General features: G+C 40.5%; 1 protein-coding gene and 1 non-coding gene across 2 annotated transcripts; one reads left to right on the top strand and one right to left on the bottom strand.

Annotated features, from left to right (window-relative positions):
• Positions 1–3,135: 3,135 nt before the first annotated feature.
• TMEM33 (transmembrane protein 33) lies at positions 3,136–10,454 on the bottom strand. Its single transcript, XM_074154797.1, has 7 exons — positions 10,398–10,454; positions 9,176–9,270; positions 8,561–8,748; positions 7,506–7,573; positions 6,637–6,770; positions 4,644–4,727; positions 3,136–3,265 (listed from the first exon to the last, which is right to left on the bottom strand). Exons 1-7 carry the CDS (start codon positions 10,452–10,454, stop codon positions 3,136–3,138), a joined length of 756 nt encoding a protein of 251 aa, XP_074010898.1.
• Positions 10,455–13,267: 2,813 nt separating this feature from the next.
• On the top strand, positions 13,268–13,349 carry TRNAL-AAG (transfer RNA leucine (anticodon AAG)). The gene has a single exon. It is a non-coding gene; the product is annotated as a tRNA-Leu (tRNA).
• The last annotated feature ends 1,658 nt before the right edge of the window (positions 13,350–15,007 follow it).

The following is a 15,007-nucleotide window of genomic DNA, read 5'->3' as shown; positions in this document are numbered from 1 at the left end:
ACTTCTACAGCAAGCTTGTGCACAACAAGGGTGAGGTCTGCCCACAGAATTTATGCAACAGCACTTTAACTTATGAAAGCTAAGATGATAAAAGCAGTGACTGGTGTGATTTATACCAGCGGAAACAATTACCACCTTAGGTAGACAACCTTTCAGCAGGACAAGAAGTTCTCTGCTTCACATTTGGGGTTGGCAGGCATTTTATGGTCAGTTGCAAAGTTTCCCTACTACAGATTTCTGTTACAGGCTCTGCATCACGGCTAGCTGTTGGCAGCACAGCAGCATAAACATACAGTTTTTAACCAGAAAAATCTCATGCTATATCAGGACACAACCAGCATTTCATGTTTTTAATTTAAATCATTAGTATAGAAACAGTCACAAACTGCAGTAAGGAAGCAAGCACAAGGACAGAATGTTTTTGCCAGCATTTAGGGAACTCAGTGTTATCATTTAGACAGCTACAGTAGAAATCAAAGCTGATGAAGAGTGCAGGTCAGATGCCCTACTTCTTTTGCTTGGAAGTTTTTCTTACCCCATTGTTCCATGTTTTCTTGGCACAGAGAAGTGAGTTTTACCAGGCCACAAGTAAAATCCAGGCCTCATTTGTCAAGCAACTCCTTGCAAAGCCAAGAACATACTACTAGCCAAATCAAATCCCTTTTATGAAAGATATTCCTCCTCTTGATGCATTTTTAAGTCTTAATAGAAAAAGTTAACAAGAAATTCCATATCCACATATAAGCTCTACTTTATTACACTTTCAACTCTCTACTTAAATAGAATAAGTGAATGAGATTTCAGTTATCTCCCTCATCCATTCATAGAGTTGGATCTCAAGACTTTGCATCCCTCAGAATACATCAAATCCAATTTAGAGTTTTCTCTAATTTAATAGCAGCATACAATTAAAGGAACAGTAGACTGCACCTGTAAGAGCAGTCTTAGACAAAAAAAAGTTTGCTCAGAAGTAACGCATTTTGCTTACACTAATTACAAAAGTGTTTGTTTGCCTTCCACTCCCAGTATGGGGGAACAACTTAGATGACCAAATTAATTTTTAGATCACAGTGGTGCAAAGACCTGAACGGAGTCTGATGTCACCACTTGGCAAATATACCATGTAATATGAAATATACCATGTAATATGAAAAAGGCTCTAGAACAGTGCTGAACAATTGAAACGGCAATAATTAGGTCTAGATTTCTGCTGTGATTAGATATTGTTGGTGCAGTGCTTATTCTTCGGTTAAATTTTGAAGGAAAGGGTTATAAATTTTTGCACTTTATAAGGTAAAAATTCCCTGTAAAATCTTTTAGAAATGCACAAGACATTACATCCGAATTCAGAAGCAGCAGTGGGAATGTAAGAACATGCACATATACACACAGGACAGCATTCTGCTCAACTTCCAGGTTCAAGCATCAGTATGGTCTGTTAGAGAAAAAATAAGCTTAGAGAGCCTAGCAAATTACATTTAACACTCCTTTTATTGCAGTAGAAATTTTAGTTTTTATAAAACCCTCAAATTACAGGAGATATATATAGTGAATCTCATTTAAGTCTTTAGCAGCTGTAGAGCATTACTGCATGCAGTTGCTTCTGCAGTGTGCAAGAGTTCTATAAATAGCTAATCATGTTCAGAGAGCAAGACAAGTAGTCAAAGAATATCATATTCAATTACCAACTCGTTTATCAGTACCAAGAGGTTGAGCAAAAAATGAAATAAGTGTATAAATACATGGCTCTGATCTAACAAACTAACACAACTGGAAAGTCTGAATGATATCCACATCACAAATAAGATAAATCAATAGTTACAGGAAAATACTTTGCTTCAGGACTGTTTCCGAAAACGTTTCACATAAGATTTCTGACCAAGGAAGTACAGTTAAGTACAGTGCTATAGAAGTCCAATGAAACCCATTTGATTTTATGCAGTTAGAATTTATGCAGTACATTAATTACACAAGATTAGGCAAATACTTTGCCTTGAATTTATGGAAAGAAGTTGTGTTCAGACATAATATTTTTTTTCCATGACCTACCATTTAGCTGCTGGGTGAATGCATAATCAGCACTCAATTGAATATTCACTTCTGTAGGCATGACACTGGCTTCAGATCAGCAGTCACATGGATTTATGCCAAGAAATCCTACACTCATTTGTTTCACAAGCTGCCTAAACAGGTGCAATCCTTTAAGCAAATTCCCCATCACAATGAGTGTCTCAGAAACTGGAAAAACAATTTATACAGAGCTAGCCACAGATTAATTTTCTAAAAAGCTGACACGCTTGAATTACTGTGGTTCCACATTTGTGTGGACACAAGAAAAAATCTGCAATGATTCTGCAAAAGTTACTTCGTTTACATTGATTAGTTCACTTAAGAGATGGTTAGAAGTTTAGACACTGCATCTTTGTCTGAAAAGCCTACAGGTCAGCAATCTGGCTTGGTAAAACATCTTGTTATGACAAGATAACTGCACAGGGTTTTCCATGCTCAGAGTCTTGAGATTTCTTCCAACAACATAATGTAAAACTATGTCATAATGTAGAAACTTGAAAGAGTTCTTTTTAAGTTGTATTAATAAAAATAGTCTCTCCTTCAGAAAAGGTGTTAACTATGTCAGCTTGATAGAGTTTAATCCCTCTTGTTAAATTGAAAGTGGGCCATATCTTTACACTTAGTAATTTGGACAAAATGCTTCTACAGATACATTTAATAAGCAGAACAATACTGTCCAAAGTGTACTGCATAGGTGTGTGTACCAACTGCTATCCACTGGAGACATCCTGCAGTAGCTGTAGTTCAAACTATCATAATCCACTGAGTACAGACTTAAAAGTTTTAATCAACCTCAAACAATCCTTGATTCCTTAAAAAAAAAAAAAACCCAACAATTCTCTATGACTGGACGTGTTTTGGATAGAATGCAGCAACTTTTTTTCACCAATTAGCAATACAGCACAGTAATTTTGATATGCTAAATTTCATATTACCTCCAAGAAAAGCATATACACATTTTTATACAGCCTGGAGTGAGATCAGTGTAAAACCAGGAATTTATAATCATCAGCAGAAGTGCCAGCTGCTCATAATGTTCACAAAACGTAAGTGCCTGAAATTTGGCTATGCAACAGTTGGTGCCAATCTGCTTATAAAGGAAATGCTGCTGAGGCATAGTCTTCTTACAAAAACAGGGCATGAGGGTTTCATTATTAAGTGTTCAACAACAATCCTCAGCTCGGTGAAGAGAGTCCTGAAAAATCAGATTTAAAGAGAGTTTTAAAATCCTACAGCATTTATCAGAAGTATCATCTAAATCTCTTTTTCATTCACTTCCTCTCTCAACACCCTCCACACACTCTACTTAGCAAGTTCTTTAAATCAACTCAGTGTTTCAGTATCTTGCATGAGTGTCATAATTCTTGTCCTTACCAACTATAGTTCAGCAGCTTCTAGCTGAATATAAAGACAGCAGAAAAATTCCACCTTCAAGCAAAAAAAAAAAAAAACCACAACCACACACACGCAAAACACCACCACACTATAAAAAAAAAAAGAATAATGCTTCATCAGAAATAGTGTAAGGAGTTGGGAGGTGATTGTGTGTTTGTGCTGATTCTTGCCAGAATGCAAGAACCCTGCCTTCTAGAAGCAACTATCAGAAGACAGACATGAGAAATAAAACCCACAACACTAGTTTCCCGTTAAAACTACATAAATGCCAGCAGAACATCTCAGATAAACTAATTATATTGAAAGTGAGGTTTAGCATTGCACGACTTAAATTATTTTCAGATACCAAAGTCATAAAGTGCCTTCAGAGATTTTTTTTTTTTTTGTTAAAAAAAGTCTACTAAGATAGAACAATTGATTTCTTACAAAAGAGCAGGGAATAAGAGGCAATAAAGTGTATGATTCTCAGACCTGTCTTTGCATACCATGGCAGCCAAAGCCACTTTCTTGGTACTTTAGCAAACCATTTTCTAATCAAGTAGCGGTCAGACTGGCAAGTATGTTCACAAAAATCTTATGCTACACAATGCTTGTCATAAGAAAAATTTTGAAAAAGCACTGATCTGAGCAAATCCTCACAGAAATATTGATGGTTTCAAAGTTTAAAGCAATAGTATTGGCTTGACCAACTTTCAAACAAAATCAATAAGGCTCTGTTTTAATTATAATTAACCTAACTGATGATTTTAACTAAAGGAGGTAATGACCATGTTTAAGATCATCCACAGATTTTTTTTTCTGTCAACATTACGCAAGTTCATAAGTGCCTGTTCATGTATAGGCTTAGCCTCAGATAAACCTGAATTCTAAAAATAAGGATATATTTCTGGAAAATGGTTGCAGAACAATTAAAAATAATTTCTTCTCCCAAAGCGTAGTTTTAACTATGCAAGCACATTCTGAAAGTTCCCATTCAAGGAAAAGTTCAGTCACATGAAATAAATGTAACCTTGAACCAGCTTTTTTTTTTTTAGTATCCAGGTGTATTCCACATTCTACAGTTACCATTTGCAGATTTAGTATTGTGAGTTACACTTCCATTTTACAATGAAAAAATTTCTGAACGCCTAAACACTATGTAGTTAAACATTAACTTCCAAAATCAATTTATTGCTTACCGACAGTATGGATTTCGCCGAGAGGAGTAGCGTAATGTAAGAAATCTATAGTAAATGAATGGCTGGAGCAGACTCCCTTGCCCACTGAAAAAGAATAGAGAAACAGAGCTTAATACTGACCAAAAAACAGCCCCCAAAACAGGACTTTTCCTAATAAAAGCAAGCAAACTACTTAGACTCAAAAAAAGCTAGACTGGGGTCACGTTGGTTCAGACAAAAACGTACATAACCAGACACTTGGGACAGCAGAAACTTACATTATAGAATAAAACTGCTCAATTAAGTCATTAAAGAAATGCTGTTCTTGTAATGATTTTATATTTATGAAGTTTTTCTGTATGCCTCATTTCTGATGGTGGGCAAAGAATCACAGAAGTGATGGTGGACGCCTGTTCAGTATTAAGAAACAGCTTGCTGGTCAACCACAGACATTGGCTGACATAAACGGTCCAGTTACAGCAAGCTTTTTCAGCTCTAACTGTAGCACTTTGAATATCTGGACCATCTTTCTAGTATCTTCCCAGAACACACTGGAGACTATTATAGATGTATTGAGGTGTAATGCCAAGCTCCTAGTCGACTATTTCAGTTACACTGAAATTAGGTTTTGATACTGTACAAAGCTGCTGTTTCACATGACGGTGCTGTAAATTAGTGAAAGGGCAGTATACAAACCATACAGAGCAAAACACAGAAATACCCTAGGTTTATTTTTGATGACTGAAATTTCTTTATGTAGCACAATATTAAAAAGCTCTATTTGAAGTTGAACATGACAGTTCCAGTAACTAAAGCTCCCTCAAATATAAGCAATATCTTTACTCAGAAGAAAAAATATAAAGTGAAAAGGAAAGTGAGCTACAGGAGGGGTAAAAAAGGAAATCTTGCACCTGTACAGTATTTACAATCAATTTAATATGCTAGAACAGTTTAAAGAACAAATTCTCACAATAGCTGCATTTAACCATTATACAATGTTTTGTAAGATACATGATCTTTTATAAGCTTCAGTATCTACTCGCTGACATATCAAGTAGCAACACTTCACATAGTAAATTCTCCATAGAGAGAGCGCGTGCAGAAAAACAAGTTCTCCTAAAGAGAAGTTTCACTTTAAAGTTTCAGATACTGGATACAGAGTGTATCTGTCAGTTGGTAAATGGACTTAAATGAAATGGAATCCTTCGGGGCTGAAGCATTGAAGTGTTCAGCTGACACATCAAAAGATAAAGACAAATTACGCATTCTGTCAACTTCCAAGAAGATAAAGCCTGTCTTCTGCTGCCTGTGAGACCACTCAAGACAAATGCTCTCACTTGTGCTATGTCACATGCTATGACTTGTATAGAACAAAGGACATTATTCCACCTCCAAATATTAAAAGGCGATGACCCAAACTTCAGTGACTGGCAGGTCGTTATGCCTATATGACTTCAGTAGGATTCCAACATGCATATGCTCAAGATCCCTAAAATGACTTCAACGGGCTGCACAGCAGGCAAAACCAAATGGAATCTAAAGAGACAAGGGTCACTGGTCAGAAGTAACACAGGAGAGGACATAACCTACTCCTGCTTGCACACTTTTAACACAGTGAAATTTCATGCCACTTACGTTTCTGGAATCCAATAGTCAAGAATTCATTTTCAGTGAAGCTGAAGATCTTAATATTCTATTACACTGACCAAAATTAAACATTGAATAATGTAGGAAAATGCCAAGTTACAGACCTGAAAAACTTTTATTTGACCCAAAAATGTCACCCATGCCATGAAAGGGGAGGCTTTTTTGGTGCTGGGTTTATCACAGTGAATGCTTTTTGATGTCATGATGCACCAACTTGAGAAGTTTGGGAATCGCATAAACTCTGAGTTAAAACCTTGGTCAGCCAGAACCATACAAATGGAGATCTGCGACCCACAGAAAACTCTATTGCAAAAGTAATCCTGTGTAGAAAGTTTCTAATTCTGAAAATATTTATGGTAATTCTTACCTGAAGAGCATAAAAACTGTAGCTGGCATCAGGAAAATTTCATTGCAAGCAATGAATTTTAGAATATTCTGTTGATTAGCATTCAGTTTCTCTAAAAGATTTCTTAGAAAGGGCAGGCTATTTGAACTTCGTGCCTTTAAAAGAAAAAAAAAGTTGCCAGAAAACATACAAGTTACCCCTATCTTCTCTAGCACAAAGAAATCAAAATACTAAGTTATTTACAACTCATTTCAGCAATTTCAACACCAGATGCTTTCAAAGTATTGAAATTAGTATCCCAAAGAAAACTACCAGAAGCTTGGAACTCCATAATTACATAGAGTTCCATTAAAAACATGTGATCTTGCAATTCCCCACCCATTTTAGGTTTAACAAGACTTATTCTGTCCACTAGGAGGAAGTACCTATAGCAACAAGATAGCCCAGCTAGGAGCACCAAGGTTGGAGTTACATTAAGCTGCACAAGGCAGTTCATTGAGCCGCAGGTCCAACAGGAACATACTTTGCTTGCTAGCCTCACCCTGCAGTTCGCTACTACTGAAACAGGACATTAAATTGCACAGGCTATGGTTTAGCTTGAAAAGACGAGTCTTAAATTTCAACTTAACTGTTACACAGCTTTTGCTTCCTTCAAAGAGCAACATTTGAAGAAAAAGAATTAATGTCAACTCCAACATAGAAAGGGACAGGGGGAATCCAACCCCAAAAAAGACTTCTCAGATTCTCTGTGCTGAGATTCCATACTACAATTTCACTCTTAACTCCTCCTAGTGTAGCTAAAGGAAACCATAGCTGCAACTCAAATCTGTTTATAAGAATAGCAAGAATAGCAACAGTATTAATCATATCATCCAGCATACCATACTTACATCAAGAACCTTCTTTGTATACGTGGCAGCATGAAGCAAAGAGAACAGCAGAACTGGAAAAATACTCACTGAAGCAAGTGATAAGGAAAATCATAGGCAGCACAAGTGCTACATTTCTCTGTGATGTTATGCTAACACAAGTCACAGCGTGATGGCTCTTTGCAAGAGGTTGGCTGGAATGACCTACACTGGATTAAGACATGTATGTGTCTACCATCTATACTTATAGCTCTTCCTTTGCTTCTTACACCTCTTCGCTATGCATTTTTATTAACTTCAAAATGTGTGTGTATGCAGGTACGTGAAAGTACAACATACACCATTACACACCAGTGCATTTCTACCAAAATGCGTTCTTTCTGCATGAAAGACACACATGAGGTTACTACTTAAGGTCTATCAAATATACAGTCATAATATCTTTTTATTAAGAGTTACTACAAAACGCCTTGCTTTACCAAAGAACATGCAGGTGCCAGCCATTCAGATTTTAGAGAGCAAGAACATAGACATTCCTCTGCCAGAGACATTTTAAGAGTAAGATACTACTCTTAATATATTAAGCATACATACAAAGTGGCACAAAGAAAAGTCAGTTCTTACATGTTACCTTTGACAAGCCACAGGAGTAAGTCTTTTTTTGCAGACTTTATCTGTTTAAAAACTTCACTGAAAAAGGTACTACTGAATAATTGTCTCCCTACATGATAAGTGTCCTAGTTACAGTGAGGAGTCATATATAAACCATGTACAAGTAATAAATGGAAGTTACCAACTTCTCAAAGTATCACTTGAGGCTGGTGATAAAAGCCTCTGAACCTAAGTCTCAGGAAAAGAAAATCTAAGTAGCCAGAGACTGCAGTGCACTAGTTGTAGAGGTGATTAACTTGAATATGGATCAATCAACATAAGCCTCTCCTATTTTACATAGAGCATGTTCTATGAATAGCAAACATATTCTAGTTTAAACTAGTTTTTCAAGTCATAGGCGATGAAAAGAATGAAGTTTTGAAGATATTTAAAAACATTACCGGGCTGACACAAGTAAAGGATACTTGTAACAGGGTAGGAATTCACAAAGATAAGAGAGTAGAGCAGGTAGTGGCAGCTGTCCTCCAGCAAAGCCTGGGCCAGAAAGGCCCTGCTCAGCTGAAAGTGCGGTAGCCTTTGGTGTAGTCGGAGGGCACTAGTTAAAGCATTTGCCAGCAAGGCACGCTGATAAAAGCTTGCTGCTTCATGCAACCTGCAAATCATCAGAGGAGATGTTACCATATGAACCAAGCCCCTGCTCAGAAGTTTTCCACCCTTGAGAATTGCATCACAATCCCACAATACCTTAAGTATTTCTATTATCATACATAAGCACCAAAATACAACACAAAAACTGGAAACACTGACTTACATTAAGTGCCAAAGATAAAAGAACTCAATGTATTATTCCATAACTACACATTAAACGTGCATTTCCCACTTCAGTTACTCAACACATTTTCCAAACACACCTAGAAGTGCTTTAAACCAATCTAAAAACTCTGTAAACTGTTTTGACAAAAAGCACCCAAATAAGCTGAATAATAGAAATCTACCCTTACTTGAAAAACAACTCTATGAAAAGGGAGTATAGTTACTTTGTAAATTTTAATGCTATTGTACAATATTATAATACATACCCTAGAAGAGGCAGGACAAATAAAGCTGAGCAGTAAACCGTGAACAAGCGGGAAATCCACATTGCTGTATCCAATTTGTTAGCCATGAGGAATTGCTACATTAGGAGAAAACAAAAAACCCAACCCCCACAGAAGTTGGTATCTTAATATTGCATACAATGAACATTCTTCCCTTCTATATTAAATTGCAACTCTCTCTCCAACTTTGAGTAGAAGCAAATTATAGCTTGAAGCAAAGAGCATGTTTTTGTTCTGTACGAAACTTGACTCACTGATGTTACTAACCAGATCAAAAATAGCTGGGGCGCCTCGGAATCAAAAGGCTCCTTTGTACATTACAGTGAAATACAGAGGTAAGATCTCACATGGAGGTAGTTTTACTAAATAAGCCAACCTCATGAACAGCCAGCTTCAAAAACGTATCATACAAAGTCTTTAGATCTGACTGACTTTTGCATGTATTGCTTCAAGGATCCTTTTAGAATACACTTCACACACCTGGGCCTGCATCTCCACATTTCTTATGGAGGGGGGAAAAAAGGAAGGAGTCAGGTAAAGTTAGTATAACTACATCATAAGGAAAGTGGTACCATTTTGGCCTACGTATTCTTGGCCTCAAAAAAGAAAAAAGCTTTTAACAGTAATCTAGCGCCTCTCCTGTTGATGAGCTCTCCCTCACCACAGCTTTCTTCACACCAGATACAGTCCCTGCACCAGAAGGGCCCTAATGAAACACAGCATACTTTTTTTTTGGCTATTACATAGTTAAGAATCAAACACCAGCTTCCTTTCACCTGGAAGAGCTCAAATTTTAGTTTAGTTTTGTTTTTTTTTTTTTCTGAATTTGAACTAGTTTTTGAAGACTGCTCTTTTCCTCTGCATTCCTAGACCCTTTTTATGAAAGTGACCGGAAATTAACCAGGGTAACCTGCAAGGGTCTTCATATCATAACCTACTGGCTTACTCGCAGGATACAACCACAGACATAGCTGCTGCCGCATGGAATTCGTCCCGATCAAGATACTCTGAGGAGCGGCAGCGCAGCAACAGCACACTTCCAACCCGAAAGTAGAAGCACCGCTTTCCACTGCCGGTGCCCGGGCGAGCAGCCGGCCCGTATCGCCACTCCAGGCAGGGCGGCCGGCCCAGGACCCTCACATCCCGCCCTCAGCCGGGCCGCCGCCGCGGCCTGCTCCCCTCGCCGCGTCCGGGGGCTCCTTACCACGGCTCCGCCGCCGGCCCCGCCTTGCATGGGCCCGTTCTGCGTGGAGTCCGCCATGGCCGCACCTGCGGGGAGAGAAGCGCCTTAGCTCCGGCCGCCGCCGCCGTCTCCCAGCCCCGGCCCGGCCGCGACCCACCACAAGCGCTGCAAACGGCAATGCACCTCGCACCGGGCACTGCCGCGCGCTCCCCGGATATGGCCGGACGTCACTTCCCCTCCGGCCTGCCGGGCAATGTAGGCCCGGCGACGTCACGCTGTCGTCACGAGGGCTCGTTGGGCGGTGGCACCCGGTGGAGAGCAGGAACGCGCGTGCCGGTGGGGGGAGCCGCCCCTTCTTCCGTTGCCCGCCCGTGATGTTACCGTCCCGCGCTCTCCGTCGCTTCTCCAGTGATGCGGTAGCGCGGTGACGTCACACGGGAATGACGCGATGTGCACATCATGGCCCCTCAGGCGGTGTCGGTGTGTTTGTGGTGGCGCTGGCTCCTGTGGAGATTTGGGCCGGGCTGGGCACCGAGGGGCCGCCGAAAGGGTGGTCTCTGGCCTCGGTCCCTGCAGGTGGGGGAGAGAGGGAAAGAGGCGGCGGGTTTGGAAGAAACAAAGCTACTTTAATGAAATATTAATAATAATATAAGGAAATATATACAGTATTTACACAGCCGTATCAAGCTCACTACAGGAAAGACATTGAGGTGCTGGAGCGTGTCCAGAGAAGGGCAACGAAGCTGGTGAGGGGTCTGGAGCTCAAGTCTTATGAGGAGCGGCTGAGGGAGCTGGGGGTGTTCAGCCGGGAGAAAAGGAGGCTGAGGGGAGGAGACCTTATCGCTCTCTACAGCTACCTGAAAGGGGGGTGTAGAGAGGTGGGGGTCGGTCTCTTCTCCCAAGTAACAGGCGATAGGACATGAGGGAACAGCCTCAAGTTGTGCCAGGGGAGGCTTAGGATGCATATTAGGAAAAATTCCTTCACAGAAAGGAATTGGAACAGGCTGCCCGGGGAAGTGGTTGGGTCCATCCCTGGAGTTATTTAAAAGATGGGTAGCCATGGTGCTAAGGGACACGGTTTAGTGATGGGCTTGGCAGCGTTAGGTTGATGATTCGACTAGATGATCTTAAAGGTCCCTTCCAACCCAGGTGATTCTCTGATTCCAAGCTCCCAGAATGACGATCTGGGAAAATCCCAGACTGGTCTCAGCTATTGACGAGTGCTGGATTCCGAATCTGGAGTCAGGAACACACAGATCAGGATCAACACAGATGAACAGAGTCCTCCCTGGACACCGGCCATTGAAGGAAGAGGCTGACCCTTCGATCCCTCAGCTTTTATACTGAGCATGGGGCAGATGGGATGGAATACCCTGTTGGTCAGTTTTGGGTCACCTGTCCTGTCCGCTCCACCCCACAGTTGTGACCCCCACTGCTCTTCTCCACTTCAGACCCTCCAACGTGGTACGCACTGAAAGTGAGCTGACCTTGGCTGTTAGAGCAGTAAGTGTAAGCAGGAGCCTCTCTGCGTACCATCCCTTGGTACCCACTATAAACATCAACCCTTATCTCTCCGGGACCCAATACTGTCTGAAAAACACACTGTTGATTTCAGAGAGAGCAGGCAGTCAGGAGAGGTTTAGCTGAAAAGTAAAATTACTGAACAGAAAATTGGTGCTGTTTCACCTCAAACCAGGACGGTTCCCTATAATGTAAAATGGGAAAAAAAAAAAACCAAACGCTCCTTTTCAAAGCTGCATGAGCCCAAACATTCGTCCTGTGAGCAGTAAATTAAAATGCAGCAGCTTTGAAATAAGTTTCTGAAGTCTTTGGTCAATAATAATTAAACCTTAAAGCTAAGGAGCATTAATCAAGTGCAGGTCTGTCAGCGGTGTTGATGGGAGGACAAAGCAGAAGCCACCAGCTCGCTCTGCAACACATAGCACATGCCATTGACAAGGTCTCAGAGAGGGTTCCTCCTCCCCTCGTTAATCTGACCATTGTCTTAATACTGATTTTTATTTTTTGTAATGATCTGTGCCGGATGGCAACGCAAACGTGTTTCTGTTCTCAGCTGGAGGTCTGTAAATGGGGTATAACTCAGCTGAAGTGGTATCAAAATAAAAGAAAATAAAGCGTGGAGATCAAGACCTACACCTTTCTTCGACTTTTAGATGGGGTTTGTCCTCCTGGGTCTCTCTCAAGGATGAGCAGCAGGTTCCCCCTTCTGGCAGCCTGGGTTCCAGGACAGCAAGCCATCTGCTCCAGTTTCCAATCATTGCCAGATGCTTTCAATTACTCTTTAGCAGAAAAAAAAAAAAAAAAAAGACATATTTTTGTGACCAAGGTTGTTGGAATCAACATCTGCAATCAGCCTCATTTCTGGCTTACGATGATTGAACTTGAAGATTGATTGGAAGAGACTGGGGAAAACATCAGGAGAATGTCTAATGAAGTAGGTTGACCGGGAAGGAGCAAAAGAAGAGTCAGCTGATAGGGATTCTAATACCGTAACAATTACAAGTAAACTAAGGCTTGTGGCTAATTAACACTTTTTAAAGTGAAGATGCAGAACCTGATTTTCCACTTCTTTCCCCAGCCTTAGTCTCTACTAAAGTGGCTGCAAAGCAGGCACAAAGAGCTACCTGCTGGATTGGCACCATTTTTTCTACAGGTGGAGGAGACTCCTGGAGTTAAACAGCACCAGAGAATTAGGACTCTCTGGGTGCGTTTGCTGCGTGTTCTCAAATGAGTAATGAAAAGACTCATCAAAGCCTTAGGCTAAACAAAAATTAAGGCTTTGAATGTTGCCCCGGTAAATTAAGTCTCACCATTACGAGCTTATTTTCCTTATTACAGAAGAAAATATTACTGTATGCAGGCAGTGTCTAGGTAGCGTGGCCGAGCGGTCTAAGGCGCTGGATTAAGGCTCCAGTCTCTTCGGGGGCGTGGGTTCGAATCCCACCGCTGCCAGGACTGTTTTTCCTCCCTCAACCTGTTGCTCTGAGATGTGCTGGGTGTACGCTACAGCACACTCGAAGTCTTATGGGAACGAGCCAGGGGCTCCTGAGGCAATAGGAACTGGGGAGTCACAGGTCAAACACCTCAAAGGAAAGCCACCTGAAGAGCAGCATGAAGGAAATACTACTGAAATGTGGAAGTAAGCATCGAAGGCTAACACTGCCAAACTGAAGTGTCACAAGGGAAAAAACCTTCTGATCGGTCTTCAAGACTGTGTATTTCTTAAACAGGCCTAGGGTGACAAATCCATGTCTTTACCAGAAGTACTTATTTATTTCTTAGCATTTGTAATTTAGGAAGGACTGAATACACGTGCACACAGAACATTCATTTCTAGAGTCTGGTTTGCTGTCTGTCAGGCATAACACTAAATTTTATATCATCTTTTTACAAAAATTGTCTTTCACAGATTAACTTTGATTTAATTTAAGTAGAATGTTAAACCATTGTTTATTCCCAAAAGTTAATGGCTTAAAAAGTGCTGTACTTTGGAAAAGCTGATAAGGAATATCGTACTTGGCCCTTTACAGCCAAGATATCCCCTTTCATTTATATAAATTTTTCTTTTCCCAGCTTTCCCCTTCCCTTTTGTTCTGCGCGTTGTTGTTCCTTCCTGTTTGATATAGTCTCTCCTGTTGAGCAATTTGTTCCGTGCTACTGTTCACTTTAACTTGAGAGAAGACATTAAATTATACCTTAAGGAATCGAGTTTCAGCTATTGGCTTCTCCCTGCCCCGATTCTCTGCTCTAATGTTGCTGATTGAGCAGAGAGGAGGGGCAGAAATTGATTCCTCTGTTATTAATGATTTGGTTTCTGACAGCTGTAAGGGGATTCTTCCGGACCATCAAGGCACCAGTTTGCTTTCATTGGTGACTGATAGTTCAGATATTTAGAAGAGTATCGTTGCAATTGCTGCTGACTTCCTGCCTCATCAGCAGCACAGTCCCCTTTCTCCTCCGTGGCAGTCCAACACAATGAGCACAGACAGATCTGAAACTGTAACTAACGCAGCTCTCTCTTTCCCCCCCAGTAAATTTATAAGCCTATCGGAGAATTATTGGCAGTAATGATACCTGGGATCAGCGCGCTCTCAATTTAAGAAAATATGGATGTAAAGAGATGTATTTTGAGCTTTTGGGCCCAAGCGTATACGCTTACTTCCGCTCACCCACTTTGAAGTCTCAGGAAAAAAAAAAAAAACACCTTAGTAAAATAATTCACATATTTTGGAAATATATGAAAGAAAATATGCAGTGCTTTGCATTTTTTTAGCTCCAGCTGAGACTCTCGAGACACTACAATTTTACTAATGCTCACCACATCACTATGAGTTAGATGTTCAATGAAGACTTTGGGTCAAAAAAAGGTTGGTAATTTACTTGTAGGCACAGGACCAGTAGCATTGCTGGGCTGGAAACAGAATCCAATGTTCCTGAGTCCCCATTGCCACTTTCCATCATAGTCACTATGTGTTTTCAGATGAAATCATTTGCAACACACTATATGTAATTTGAAGCCAGTTTGAATATTGAAAGAAGGAGGAGGCTTTTATGGTGTTTCTAATTAATTACTGAGAACCACATTACAGACACTATGGAAATATTTTATA

This window comes from Numenius arquata, chromosome 10 (assembly GCF_964106895.1).
Source record: "Numenius arquata chromosome 10, bNumArq3.hap1.1, whole genome shotgun sequence".
NCBI lineage: Eukaryota > Metazoa > Chordata > Aves > Charadriiformes > Scolopacidae > Numenius > Numenius arquata.
Note: the sequence above shows the minus strand (reverse complement) of the source record. Positions and strands in the feature narration are given on the sequence as shown.

What these genes read in the sequence shown, in the direction of transcription:
- TMEM33 (XM_074154797.1), bottom strand. Translation starts at nt 10,454, where the DNA reads ATGGCGGACTCCACGCAGAACGGGCCCATGCAAGGCGGGGCCGGCGGC. An exon ending in ATACAAAGAAGGTTCTTGAT is followed by an intron (nt 6,771 to 7,505) that starts GTAAGTATGGTA and finishes TTTCTTTTAAAG; the next exon opens with GCACGAAGTTCAAATAGCCT. An exon ending in ACAGTTTTTATGCTCTTCAG is followed by an intron (nt 4,728 to 6,636) that starts GTAAGAATTACC and finishes ATTCTTTTTCAG; the next exon opens with TGGGCAAGGGAGTCTGCTCC.